General features: G+C 41.8%; 1 protein-coding gene across 14 annotated transcripts in view; it reads left to right on the top strand.

Annotated features, from left to right (window-relative positions):
- The window catches only part of GPHN (gephyrin), a 1,323,901-nt gene that overhangs the window by 1,288,292 nt on the left and 20,338 nt on the right, over nucleotides 1–15,271 (top strand). For all 14 annotated transcript variants that reach the window (XM_069208894.1, XM_069208895.1, XM_069208892.1 and 11 more), the window contains 5 exons: nucleotides 8,091–8,178; nucleotides 9,500–9,573; nucleotides 9,967–10,031; nucleotides 13,197–13,300; nucleotides 14,883–14,979. In XM_069208894.1, the coding sequence (XP_069064995.1) occupies nucleotides 8,091–8,178; nucleotides 9,500–9,573; nucleotides 9,967–10,031; nucleotides 13,197–13,300; nucleotides 14,883–14,979 (428 nt within the window). The remainder of the gene's footprint in view (nucleotides 1–8,090; nucleotides 8,179–9,499; nucleotides 9,574–9,966; nucleotides 10,032–13,196; nucleotides 13,301–14,882; nucleotides 14,980–15,271) is intronic.

The raw sequence follows: 15,271 nt of genomic DNA, 5'->3' as shown, positions 1-15,271 counted from the left end.
AACAGTTTTCTGCATTTCACCCAAAACTTCAGGCGTCTGATTTACAAATGCAATGCCTAAGTGCAGGGGCATTAGCAGGTAGTTATTACCCGGGGTTGAGTAGGGCCCTCAATTTCACCCTGCCCCTCTGGCTCAACGCTGGTCAATACTAGCGGTGGGCAAAAAAGTCCGCTCTGGCGGCAGAGTTTTGCAGACTTCTGCCCACTCCGCGTTCCGCTTAGGGAGTGGCAACTGCTGTGTCGGAGTTTTTTCTCGTGCACAGCTCACCAACAATGAGCTGGCGAGCGAGAATTTGCATCCCCTAGCACAATTTTTGAGTGCTAGAACGCCTCTCATGCGATTTCTCAATGCTGGCAGTCGAGAGACAGAAAAACGTAGTACCCTGTAGCACATCGCTTGATACCGTTAGAGGTGAAGTGTGCAACAAGCTTTTGGTGCTAAAAATCAGCACGAGCAGTGTGACGTGCCTGAATTCTGCCCACTTGCGGTACTCCGCGGAATCTCACAGGTTTTTTTATGTCAGTGTGGAATTCCGCAGAGTGAAACTCCGCAAGTTCAGCCCAGGCCTAGTGAGTACCTGCCTGGAAGTGCTCTCCCCCTTGAGTATTATTTCGTAATAATAGTCGGTTTTAGAAGCTTCTTGCTAATAGCAGTCTAATGCCAGGAAGCTACACATTCAACACCATGATGGTACATAAATCATTGCCTTGGTTACAAAAGTTAAAAATATTTTCTATAAGCTAATTCCAAGCTGGTTAACATTTTATAAATATCTTTCAGAAGCATATGTCATCACATCAGACTGTTGTGTTTGTGAACTTGATGTGGTGTCGATTACTATTTAATGACTCCTTTCACCGTCACAGTTTTGTGATTTCACAGTTCTCCCATCAGTGTAATTAATACAGAAGCCAAATTCTTTAGAGATTGACAACGCCTGTGATTTAATGGTTTGCCTCCTGTGTTTTTCCAAATGTCTTACTGTGAGCCTTACATTCCCTTTTCGGTGATATTTAAAGAAATACTGTTAACGAAATTCCGTGAGCAGATCTTGCCTGGGTTCTAAGTTCTTTTGTAGTAACTTCCCAACAGTATGATTGCAAATTCTGAGGTCTGGTACTTGGTAAGAGGTGTGTATTTGAACACTGGAACATCCCGACGAGTTTTATTGAAACGTGCCTGCAGTTATTTCCCACAGGGGGCTTAATATGACTTTAAAAGTAAGTATTTGTTAAATCGATAATAGAAGGTGAGCTTATATAATGCAAATATAGCATTTGCATTATATAGTCCTGACAGTGAAGTGACTACGAAGGACACCCTTCTTTGAAACAGCAGTCCTTAATACCCTCTGTCATTTAATTTCTCGTTAATGGCCTACATTTCCTGTAAATTGCAGGGGAATTATTGATTTCTCACTTCCATATCCAGTGAATAATTATTATCAATCACTATCATATTTATCATAGTAATAAAACAGATGAGGATGAATTTGGGCAGTATCACTTCATCTCAGATGTTCTATAAAATGTCCAGTGTGTCATTAATAATCTTTTCTGCTGGAGGTGAAGATTTGTAAAGCCGCATCTACAAGGCTGTTAGAATAACTTTGGAAAAAGGACTCAAAAGTTCATAAAGCAGGCGCCGAAAATTATGCGAATAACTTAAAGCACAGCTCTTGCATGAGGCCTGCAGAAAGAAAACTAAAGATTTTTGTTTTGACCTCCTTTACAGACCCATTGACAAACTTTTTCTTATCGGAGCTCAAGAACACTGTATGAAACCAGTTCTTCTTTAAATATCAATAATTTATCAGAGGTGCTTATAAAGTAGAGATCTTTGGCCAGGAAGCAGCGGATGTCTGAATATAGACAAGGGGGTGATTGAACTTTAGGGTTGGGGGCGTGAGTGTCGTACCTTATGGAAGAATGTACTGCTCAGGAAGAGGGAAAACAAACCATGGAACTGATACAAGAACACCTGAGGGTTTCTTACAGTAATGCGTTGTGGAATCTTTAATCTTGGATAAGTAATATAAATGAATAAAGGAAGTCGTGCAAATGGCTCACTATTACATTTACCTATTAGAGTTAACATTTGTGGACATGGAAGTACTCAAAATTGTGTCACAAGGGTTTTGATGTTCTACTCAAAATACACTCAGGCAGATAACCATCTTAACCACAGTAATGCATCACCCTCACACCTGGTCCTGGGGTTGTTCACAAAGCTCTCATAAGATGGATCATCGTCTGACAAACATAGGTGAGGGAGTTGGTCCCTTCATGTTGGAGCAATGACGGCCCATCATTACGATTGTCCTAGCTCTACCCACCCCATTTTTCGAGAAGATGATTGTTCGACTGAATAAATGTCAGCCTTAAAGACACTCATCAGGTGAAATCCAGGTAGCAAAGTGCTTTAACATGCACTAATGGGCAAGCGTCATGCAGCCAAAATTTTCCGGCCTGAATATCTCACAGGCCTGTGGCCAGTCACATCATTAGCCCTGCAGAGCCCTGTGAGGATTCTTCCCTTGATAACGAGGGGAGCGTCACTGATGGGAGTCAGCACTGCATATTTAGTTTTAAGGTTGAAATGATCTTCTCTGACTGTCAGCCATTGACATTTCACATCACACTTTTCCTACTTGTCACAGAGTGGGGTAAGATCAGCAAGTATCACTAACTCCTTCTCACTCTGTGAGTAATTTGAAAAAAAAATTCCTTCTCTTCATCTAACCCTTGACAATGTCAGCCAATGAGAGGAGGCAGCAGGAACTTCCTGTTCTTGCTTCCCTGCTGAAGTCTCCAGCTTCTTCCTGGGCTGTCATCTTTCTCCCTCCCGCCACTTACTGGTCCTTCATTTTACCACCTCAGCCCACCAGGTAAATCCTTCATTGAGTGTTTGGGCGTATGTGTGCATGTATGAATATATGTGGGTGTGTGCTTGTGATTGGGTGTGTATGTGTCCTTGCATTTGGAAACTTGCGTAATTTTCTTTCACATAATTATGTGAAAAGTTGACAGATAAGCAAATGCAAATACATAACTGAGCGGTTTTTTTAAGTGTGAAATGTGTCCCCATTTCATGCTAAAAAAAATATGCACTATGTACTTTTTGCTTTAAAAAAGAAAAAGTGCTGCAAACAGCCACTCTCGTTCTATTGTTCACGTACCTTTACGGTGCTTTTTTTTGTTTTTTGTTTTTTTACTGCAAAGGGGGCGTAATTATGCAAACTGCAAAATTCCTGAGTTACTCAAATTATGGAGGCGTAATTAAAAATTTGCCCAGGCCTAACGTGTGTGCTTGTTAATGAATGGGCGTGATTATGCATGTGTGTATTTGCAAATAGATAGTTGCGAGTGTGTGCATTTGCATATGCTTGTGGTATTCCTGGGCCGATGGTGCAGTGAAAGTGAGGGGACAGAGGAGAGAGCCCCGCGGAAACCCACACTTAAGAGTAGTTCATTTATTGAGAGGTGCACCTCTTCACAGTCTACTACATCGTGACAAACCAGGTTAGCGTTCTAGCCAGAAGGCAGAGCGTAGACGAATAATTATTGCTGTAGTCTGATGAAAACTAAGAGCTGTTCCAAAGGAAACCTTTTGGAGAATGACTATTGAAGAACAGAGATAGTTTTTTTCTTTTTAGTAAAACGCTTTAATTCAGATGTTAGAACATAGTTAAGCATAGTATGTGATCCATCGCTCAGTTTTCTAAATCCAGTAAAGGTGCACACACACATCTCAGTTAAAACATTATTATTTGCTATAGCCCCGGCCTCGACCATCTAAAACTAGTATCTTAATGTTATGTTTTATTGGGCCTTGAAGTGCCTCTGTAATCCATCCATTCACCCCAAATTTTTCATGTTTGTGTAGAGAGCCCCTTGAACAATAGATATGTATTTCAAACATCATGCAGTGGTCCATTGCATACGCCCAACTTTCAAATGTGGCGGGGTTCAGGATACCACCATAGTTGAGCAATGTTACACTTCCCAATGATCAAACCAAGATGTAAGAGTGCTAGTTAGTACCAGTTTGTGTCATGGTCAAGTGGAATGTTCAAGAGTATTGGTTTCTGGTCATCCTGTATCCTGTCATGTTTGATTACTTATTAACCTATTCTTCACCTGATCCCAAAAGGATTTTATGTTGGTACATCACGATATAGTGTGTGTGACGTCCTCATACATTCTGGAGAATACGTTTTCCCAAATTTCCATAGTTTTTGGCATGTAATGTGTGTCCTATGTAGTACCTTTAGCTGTATCAGCCAGTATTGGGTTGCAATTGCAATTTCATATGGTGCCATCTATGGCTGTTTGCCATTCTTCACCTTAGAGTGAGCCGATATATCCTGCTTCCATGATTTCCCAAGGGTGTTGGATGTTTCATTTGCAGATACCTTAGCTTAGAATTTCCCCTGGGCGTTAGTCTTGATCTGGAGATTTTTCTTTGAGCAGTACCCTTGGGCGCCGTTAGGTGGTGTCGGTCAACTCTGCTACCGTCGTTTGCATCGTGGCCGCTGCATATGATGTCGCAGGTCGTATATATGCACCACCCTGGCGCATTGATGTCTGGTCTTTTCTTACCGCTCCAGCCTATGCGCAGATCCAGAGAAGAGAGCTACCCTAACAGTTGTTTTTTGAATAGACACTCGACTTTTTGTCAAAGTGTTTTGTGTATTTGTGGTGCTTGGAGCATGACCACGACCCGAAGTTGTGCTCCGACTGCTGGGCCATTAACTTGAGGGCTTTAAGGGATCAGTCCGGGATCAGCTCGAGGCCCAGCATCTGGCTCCGCATCGCTCCAGGTCGAAAGGAAGGTCCCGAAACCGCTTGCGGAGCCATCACCACTTCTCCTTGTCCCATTCGAAATCATCGGGTCATTCAGGTAAGCATAAGAAATCAAAGAAGCACAAGCGTTTTTCAACTTCACCCCAGTCGGATGACACTGTGGGAGAAGGAGCATCCTCGCTCTAGACCTCGGTCTTTGGAGCCTGTTTTTAGGTCGGCTCCGTGCCTCCCTGAGTTTCCGGGAGCCAGAGCCACCCCTGCCCAATTAAAGGAATTTTACGAGGCCATGCGCCTCATTTTTGGGCTGTCCAGCCCTGTTGTGGAGCCTTCTGGCTCACAGGGTTGGAAGGGGCCCAATCAGGTTCCGCGCTGGTGGCTTCGGCTCAGAGGGGACACCCATGGATACACTTCGGTATCCGGACCGGCATTGGTCGTACTTTTGCAACCTTCCCTGACGAAGGTTCCGGCGTCGATACTCTGATGTTGCCTGGGCCTATGGGCAGCATCGATCATATACTCATCACAGACTCCGACACAGAGCCAGAGTGACATTAAATGCTAATTCTTGGCAGCCAAGTGTCCCACCACCAAAACGGTATGCGCCTGTAGTTGGAACAAATTTGTGGCATGGTGTACAGACATGTCTGTTGACACCCCCCCCCCCCCTCTTTCTGAGGTTCTTATGTTTATTCTTTCAATGGCCCAGCAGGTTCTTCTGCTCTGGGCACTCTGAAGGGTTATTTGACTGCCACTTCAGATTTCCTCTGATTGCTTGACCAACCCTTCTTGTTTAAATCTCCCATTGTTGGACGATTTCTTAAGAGCCTTACCCATCTCTTTTCTCCTTTCCTGTTCATAATGCCCCAATGGGATTTGAACTTAGTTTCTTTCTTTCTAATGTGCACTCCCTTTGAGCCGCTTCACAACTGCCCACTTCACTTGCTTACTCTGAAAACAGTCTTCCTTGTAGCTTCACCTCTGCCCACAGAGCGAGCGAGCTGCAGGCTCTTTTTTCTAAGCCACCTTTAATCTCCATCCACCCTGACAAGTTGGTGCATCGTACTAGCGCTTCTTTTCTACCTAAAGTCTTGCCCTTTCATACAGGCCAATCTATCACCTTGTCTACTTTTTATGCACTTTCACATCCTTCTAATGAAGAGGAGAGACTGCACTGTCTAGACCTAAAAAGAGCAATGGCGTTCTATCTCAATCGTGCAAGAGTTCCGGTTGGATGATCAACTCTTTGTGGGTTATGTGGGTGCGAAGAAAGGTCGGGCAGTGCAGAAGAGAACCATCTCTCGATGGGTTGTGCTTTGTATTACAGCGTGCTATGTATTGGCTAAAAAGCAACCCCAGAGAGTTTGCACACTCACTCTAACAGCTGCAACCACTGCGTTAGCATGTGGAGTTCTAGTCCTGGACATCTGCAAGGCAGCAATTTGGGCATCCTTGCACAGTCAGGTTCGAAGGGAAGGGTACTTTTCCTGTTTGGTCCTGCAGGACTTCCTGGTATGATCTTTTTTTCCAGACCCACCTCCGGGGATGGTATTGTTTGGGTATCAATTCTAAGATAAGGAATCTGCAACTAGAAGTCTCTATCAGATGAACAAGTTACTTACCTTTGGTAACAAATTATGTGGTGGAGCCATAATCTAGTTGCAGATTCCTTACCAACCCACCCATCCTCCTCGCTCTGTGAACTGATTTCTAGGGACAGGGACTTCCCTTTCAGGGCCCTAGTTCTGGCGCACCAGAGTTAGTGTTCTACATGGCATCACGCTGCTGGCATGGAAAGTCATGAATAGAAAGTGACGTCAGCAAGCCGTGATGGCTTCATATTCTGCTACATCATATCCAGCGACCACAACGCCAAAGACGGACACGGAGTCGACTGAAGCCACCTAACGGTGCACAGGGGGACTGCTCGAAGAAAAATCTCTGGATCCAGACTGATGCCAGGGGGAAATTCTAAGGTAAGGAATCTGCAACTAGAATTTGTCTCTACCAGATAATTTGTTACCGAAGGTAAGTAACTTGTTCCTTGCATACAAAGGATTTAAGTCAGGGAGGTCATCCAGGTCCTTGACTCAAGGGAGTAAAGCATTTCTAAGTTGTAAGCATTCACAGAATTGGTGTTTATGCATATCATATGTAATTTGAAGATGTTCAAAGGAACATACGGTTGTTCGAGTCATGACATAGGCCAATTTAGAGGTACTAATTGTGTGGCACCCTAGTAAGGTGCCTGACGTCACCCAGTGCAGTTCCCTCCCAAAGTGGTGTTTCTCTAGTAAGTCGGTTGGGCCTGTATAAGCTCCTTATTGTCTCGTGCTATAGTTTAATAATAGGGGCCAGAGGCAGGTGGGATGTCTGTCCTGCACTGTCGAGGAAAAGCAACAGTGTGTGTCCCCATTGCCTATTTTTCTTTAGCAAAAGCGGGATCTTTCTGGAGGTCCCTCCTAACCAATCATTAGCGATGACCAGATTGGCAGCGGTGTAATACACCATATCATCCGCTGCACCGATCCCACCATCAGAAGGAGATTTGCAGCACGTAGTCATAACAGCACTCGAAGGCGACCCCTGGCCACAAGAAGAATATTGTATGAAACTTGGAGATGAGGGGTTTGACTCTTCCCATCATTGAAGATATAAGTGCACGCGCTTTATGCCATCTAGAATGATGGGAGTAATCATATTATTTTAATTTATGCGATCACCCTTAAAATATTGCAGATTAAATTGTTTTAATTTAACCAATAAAACTGACAAACCTGATCAACCGGGCAGGTTTATACCGGTTATAAAACTCCACTATTAACATCCGATTTGAAATCTAAATCTTCAAGATTTGGATGAAACCCTTTATTGACAGGGGATGTGCTGAACCCCCTTCTCTAGACCTGTTTCCCACTGTGTGGCTGTGGTATGTGTATATATATAACAGGACCCGAGGGAGAAAATTCCCCCTGTAGATGGTGTATACTTACGGCATCAAGACACTGAAAGGAACAAAGTAATAAACAAACCCACTGCATCCTCAGTTAAAGGGATTTACCATTTTTAAGGTAGTGAGTGTCGCAGGGTGTTCAGTGTGACACCTCATTCCCAGTACTACGACTACAGTTTTTATATCATGTCTTAAATCAATTCCATTATTGGTTAGCGCAGAGGTTACAAATCTCTAAAAGATAAATGTCTTATCTAAAAAAATAAATGTGTTTAATGACGGATTGGTACAAACAGTGTTCCAGTGTTTTGATGGTTTGTTCTGTGTCCCCGCAGCCCAGATGACTTACTTAATGCCTTGAACGAAGGTATAAGCCGCGCTGACGTCATCATCACATCAGGGGGCGTGTCCATGGGTGAAAAGGTAGGCAATGGTGACATGCAGTAAAAGGTAATAAAATCAAATAAAAGTTTCTCCTGTGGATTTCAGCATACACCAACTAGAGAGTTTTTTTTATTAATTTGCTGTCATGGCGAAACATACAAACTCCACCCTGTGCCCTTCCCATATATTCAATTCTAAGATTCTGTTTTGAACTTCTACCTAACCTACTGGTCATTGGGAAGGATCCAGCCCTCATTGTATGCTCATCACATGCTAATAAAGAGAGGGTAGTGCGCTGTTATGTTTTCCTCTTGCTGTTCCTTTAGAGTGTTGTACCCGGTGGTATAGATATACTTATCTGATATTTGCATCACTATCACAATTGTGTACGACAGCATTACTTTTATGCACCATATCTGTGTCAGTTTTAAGTAGTAGCGAGTAAATAAATGTTTATTAGCATTTGGCAGTCGCATATTTGATTGTATACATGATTGTTAAATGATTATTTATTTCAGCTAAAAGCCATAAAAGCATCCATATAAGAATATAATATATTCACACAATGGTCATTGAAAATCAGGTAGAAAAAAAGTGCCATACAGTACAATAAATATCCCTGCCCCACTCTAAAAAGTTATACTAATATAAACATATATACATTGAATAAAAGCCCATTAAAACACTCAATAGAATTACGCAGTTGTAGCCTTTCTGCTTAGGTCCCCTAAGTTAATCTGCATTTGACCAGGTGTCTTTGCATATTTGCAAATCAGTCAGAGAGGTATTCTCTTGATCTTACCACCCATGCACATTTGAGGTACCTCACGTCTGCAAAGACTACCTTATCACTTGTCAATATGCAAAGAGATGCCTTATAATTTCTTACCCCAAGAGATCTACATAAAGGGATAATCCACTTTTTCCTAGGGACCAAGTATCTAGGGCAAAAAAATCCAAAATGTGCAAGGGTCTCAGGTTGCATGGGGCAAAAATGACAAACTCAAATTGCTGTTGTCCTTGCTCCAACTCGTGGTATACGTCTTTAACAGCAAAGTCCCTAATCTAAATTTAATAAAAAGGCTTTTAATGTAAGGAGGTTTTACATTGTCCATATAGGTTTTGAACTTTGGAGAACATTTGTGATCTAGAAACTGTATTGTCCTACTGCCTGGCCCCTGTTTGGACCAAATCTGCATCTGAACCATCTAGAGAGTTGGTCACCGGATTGCATTTTAATGCATGTAACATTTCTCTTCTGTTTGTGTCGGACGCAGTTATATCTCACATGAATGTGACCAGTTTTGAAGAAATAAAATTGTGATGTTTGTATTTTTTTCCTTTTCATGTTGTTTAACAGGACTATCTCAAACAGGTGCTGGATATAGACCTTCACGCTCAGATACATTTTGGACGGGTGTTCATGAAGCCAGGGTAAGGCCTGTTTTCACTTTGAGTTTTTGTGGAGTACCACCGGGCCTATCATTCACAGTTCAACTGATGCCACGTAGTGGTGCCACAGGGTGGCGTCTCCAAGCAACTCCAAGGTGTACAGTTTAACCACAGATGCAGATTGTTCCATACAGTCGTTTTGTGTTGTTAAACACCCTCAAAGTATATTTATGTATGCGTAGGAATAGTGAAAACATTCAGATTTAAGCCCAAAATGTAACTTTCTATTTGCATTCCTAATGCGAGTTCATTTGGATCCAGTAGAACAAACACTGTCTCATCACTTGTTGAGAACTAATTCGCAATGACAGGCCAGCATTGTTAGCGCGGCTTTACTTTGCTACCATAAACAAGTGCACTTTCGTCTTTGTTTAGCCTGCCAACCACTTTTGCCACAATGGACTTGGACGGCGTGAGAAAAATAATATTTGCACTCCCAGGTAAGATCTTGTGAATGTTTACAGACTTGAGAAACATTTTACATTGATGTAATAAAACCTGGCCAGTGGCATCTAATTAAAAATGTCTTTAAAGATGTTTAAAATCTTTACCCCTCTCTCTCACTCTTTCTCTCTCTCGTACTTTACATCTAGACATAACGTAATATTCACGTTTTGCTTTTCTTCAACAGCTTTATTGCTCAGTGCACATAAAGACCCTTTTAAGACCCTACTAGGAAAGAGCAAACTCTGTATGTGTGAAACCAAAAATTAGGATAATGGATCAATCATGTGTCTTCTGCGGGAAACATCACTGGCAACGCTGTGCATTGACCACGCTACCATTACCACGCATATCCATTCTCTGGTAGCTTGTATTTAACTTACCAGAAACATGTGCCATGGTCTAGTTATTCTGCACATCCGGTCACCTTGGCACAAATAAAATTAACCTTATGTTCCTATTGTGGTAAACACAAATTATGTACTAGGAGTTGTGGTACTAGAGACCAGTCAGGATGTGAGACGGTTCTTTGCCCGTATGCCTTAGATCCCTGGGTTATGTTTCATGTTGTGTGCCACAGGTTATGCAGCTGTGTTGATCAGTGGGTTGATCCTCTGGGGTTCTCGTTAATTGCTGAAACCGAGTCTGGCTTTAAGCCAAGGGGTTATGGCTTGGTTGGATGCGTGAGCGGCAACTCACCAGCATGCCAGGGGTACCGGAAGTTACACCTCACGCCATTTAATCTTAATTTAGGCGCACACACAAATTCTAAACTGTATACAGTCACTCACATACTCTCACCGGCAAGCACACATACATCTAAAAACATTTTTCATTCACCGTAGCTGCCAGACAGGGTCATATTCCAGCTAATTGTAGCCTATTTTTTATTACACTAATAGGCAGTGCCAGGGGTCGCAAGTGGCAAGCCACGCGTCGCAGCTGCGACCCTTAATTGACGTAAATGACGTCCTAAACACTGCCTTAATGTGTTTCTTTTTTAAAAAAAATCCATGGGTTACTCTTCAGCAAAATTATGATCAATCCACCGAACGCAGGGCTTGTCTGTATAAAATTGAAAATGAGGCCAACATGCGGCTTTGGTACGGCCTTGGATTCACTTGAAAATAAAATTTAAGACTTATCTAGTTGCCAGCAAACTATGATCTATTTCAGGTTTCTGTTGTGTGTCTACCCGAGATTGAGGTTCTGTTCAACCTGACTTGTGGCAATATGGCCTCCCATCAAATCAATATTTACTTAACTCTGCTCTATACATTCAGAGGACCTTCTATATCTCGCTTGAAGGCGATTTAGTTCACAGTGCATGCTGTAGTAGATGATGTGGTCTAGTGGTTCAGTTGCTGACCACTGATTTTGGAGACATTACGTTTTTTAGCTCATTTTTGTGCTCCGAGAGAAATGGTTAAATCTCAGTGTCGCTCTGTCCACCTAGCTGCCACAATTAGAATCACTTATAAAAAGACTACATTCAAAATTAAGTGATGTTTATAACCTAACTACACCTCTCCTGATATCTGTCAAATGTGTCTTTCTTTTCTATGCCCCTTTATAAAAAAAACTACTGCATTAAGAATTTTAAGTCTGCAGACATTACCTGTGTTCATAATCCTTTTGTGGTGCACATGGTCCTACCAAAAGTAAATGAAAGTTCTAAATGCCATTTTCCTCTTCCAGGAATTAGTGCTATCGTCACTCATGTTAAAGTTCTTCTTACATTCATGCCATGGGACTCCTGATTCAGGATGTGCTTCCATTGTTATTCAATCAATGAAGCAGGCTATAAAGGTTAAAATAAATAACTGAAGATAAGATGGAGCAAACTTTTCAGCACAGTCCAATACACATCCTCCCTGGAGAGTAATTAATAAAGAAGCGTATGGTGCCGTTCCGCCTCGCCACTGTACTCCGAATCGAAAAGGTGGAGTCATTGTCACCAGTTTGGTCACGGAAGATCCCATCCTTGGGATGCAGTCACCCTCACTCACCTGGTCTTCCAGGGACCTCAGAAGCAGGGTAGGATACCCTCTCCGCTCCCTCTGCACCAAACTGATTTGAGGGCCAGCAGCTCAGAATCGCCCTAACGGGCTATACGCTCTGAGCAGATCAGTCATGGAGGCACCATGAAAGTCTTTTAAGTTGTAATATTTACGTTTGATTATTTCATTTGTTTTTCAACCGCTAGTACAATTTAATACCACCTCCCATACAATCTTGGTACTGATAACTAAAATAGTAGATATCGGGCTGCGATACCTTTGGTCTTGAAGAAATGCCTTTGGCCCTCTGCGCGACTAGGGCATGAAACAAACTGACCACATGGTGAAACCAATGGCTCTTCACTATGTCCACTTGGTACATGTTTTGTTTTTAACCTTGGCACAGACATACACCAAGAATAAAACTTTAGAAAAGAGTGATTGCCCATAGCTAATTTTACCACACCATCACTCAATCTACTACTATGCCCTCCAGCTCACATTGAAAGGCTCTCACCTGTGACATGGCAAACACCAGGCCAGGATCTAACAAAAGAGATCCTTGCTAAAGAGCCTCACCTTTGGAGGCCAATTAGGTATTGCGGTGGCCAAGCACCGAAGAGTTAGCCCGAGGATGAAGCATGCCACTTAGGTGTGTGAGGGCGATCACATCCAAAAAATAGGACCTTTGATGACCAAACTGGTGACACTCACTCCACTGTTTTGATTCTGAATCCATTGGCATGGCAAGACAGAATGCTACACTTATTTATGTTTAAACATTTAAATACAGATGCCTGCTTTTGATTAATTTGTAAAAGATAGTCTTTACAGATTGTTACTGAGTCACTCTAAATAAGCTAGAAATTTACTGAAAAGCGGTATTTCACATTTAGTTATTCATTTGAAAAAATTTCTTAGCCATTACTGTCAAATCCCCTGTCCTGACATGCATATAGATTTCTAATTTCTGCTCTGCCATTCTTTTCAGAAATAGGTTCTCTGGACCTTCCAACTTAAAGTTGTTTAGCATGTGTTGAAATTTATGAGTACTTTAACTTCTGTTTTTTTTCTGCTCTTATTAAATGCAGCTCTAGGCATCTAATAGCAACAGTTTGTGGAGATTTGACACATGCTTAACTGGTTACTGTTATCTTATAGGGAACCCTGTGTCAGCAGTTGTCACCTGCAACCTTTTTGTTGTACCAGCACTAAGAAAGATGCAGGGAATCCTGGATCCACGGCCAACTATCATCAAAGCTAGGGTAATATTTATATCCCTTCAATATTGGAATATTATACCTGTGCGAGAGGTAAAATTACCAAAGGAATTCTTTGCTCCCAACACAGTTGTTCTTAGATTTTTCCCTCGGCCTCTTGCTTCTTTGTGTTAGAGTTCATTCTAGTCATAATTAGGCAAATTCTGTGAATGTTGGTTTTGCGCTGGTGAACTGAATAGCAAAGCTAGTGATTCTTGAATGTTTATTAGTGACTTAGGCATCCTGGTGGTCTTTCCAAGCTTATATTTTTACATCTCTTTACTTCAGCTGAGAAAGCTCATTATGCTTTATAGGTTGAGTCTGCAGAGGAAAAGATCAAGGTGTCTCGTTCACAAAACCTTCTGCAGCCATAATATACATTTGCAACTGCAGAATGTCAGTGTTAGGATCCTAGTTTCCAAATCCTGATTCTCAGCAAGGATTTCAGAAAATCTACGAATATGGACGTTTTACACGAATACTGAGTGTTGGTCAAGGGTGAGACAGGAGGTGAACAATACTGATGTGGTAACCACCAACAAAGTGAGAACTTTGTGGGTTTCATCCAGATACGTTTCCAGTGGCTTTTCACTCCCAGTCAGCACACTTCCCCTTTATGCTGCAAATGATTGCCTGTTTGTGCAAATATGGTGTTAAAATACCCAAGTGAACCCATGTTTTTTCAGTGGTCATTTTGGAGGGTTTTTCATAAATATCGCAGCATATTATGTAGTTTGAGATAAAAGTAATTGTGGTGCATTTGAACTTAAATCCTAAACATAAACTGGCAAGGTATGTGATTATCTTTATCAACTTCATTAAAATTGTTACCTGTGAGCTGTATAGTTATTTTTGTGCAAATTGGTTCTAACACAAACATGTTCCCAAGGAGAAAATATGAACAGAAATATCATTTTGGCAGTCTATTAGAAATGGTGGATATTTCCTAGGAAATACATTGGATCTAAAATGGGGGTGTGAATGCAGAAAGAGACACTGCCTTCTTAAAGCACCATAAATAGCAACACAAACAGTGATGCGTGTCCAGGTTTTTAGGGTGTTCTCACAGCAAATTGAAAATGAATGTTTCGGGAAAGATTAGTCGATCCAAGATATTCATCACAACTGTTAAAGAAATATGAAATTTGATCTACTTTCAAAAGATAAAGTAAACTTTTTCAGGTTGACAACTTCATCCACATGTGGAATTTCACCAGCATTGGGGCGGGAGGGGGAGTTGTCAGAAATTCAGCAGAGCTGGAAATGGAGTGGTAGCTAATTTGAGTGGGGCTTTGACCTAAAACCTCATGTGAAGAATATCTGAAAATGCAAAGATATAGGTGGTTCCTTATTAATGGAATACACGTCCTCCATCTCTTTGACCACAGTCCTGATTCCTTTAAACTGTTACAAATTTATCAAAGTGTGAGTGATACGCGCTACAAAAACACCAATAACATACCAAAGTAATGCTTGTATGCCTATCTTTTCTGGTCTGGGTAGCCTGCTTCCAGGGAGAGGGGGAATATATTTCAACTGAGAGGAAGAATCTAATTTGAAATGTTTTCTCCCTGGGTCTCCTCTCCAGTTATCGTGTGATGTGAAGTTGGATCCTCGCCCTGAATATCACCGCTGCATACTGACTTGGCATCACCAAGAACCACTGCCCTGGGCACAGAGTACAGGTGGGTGCATTGAGATCTGGAGGTGTAAATTATCTGGATACAAGTAAATTAATTACTGTTCTTTGCATACTTTAGGGCATTTCGTCCTATTTTAGTAAGTCCTTTGCATGTACATCCTGGTAGTAAGCTTTCCCAGTAGAGTACTTGAAATAAGGAAACCTCGTTTTCCCAGTTCTGTCATCTCTCACCGCTGTATGACTCGCATAATTGATAGTGCTTATGTTTACTCACTGACTTCCTGCAAGGTAATTATTTAAAAATTCACGATTTCATATAATGTATTGCTAGAAAA

Source organism: Pleurodeles waltl, chromosome 9 (genome assembly GCF_031143425.1).
Source record: "Pleurodeles waltl isolate 20211129_DDA chromosome 9, aPleWal1.hap1.20221129, whole genome shotgun sequence".
Taxonomy (NCBI): Eukaryota; Metazoa; Chordata; class Amphibia; order Caudata; family Salamandridae; genus Pleurodeles; species Pleurodeles waltl.
This window is presented reverse-complemented; position numbering and strand designations above follow the sequence as displayed.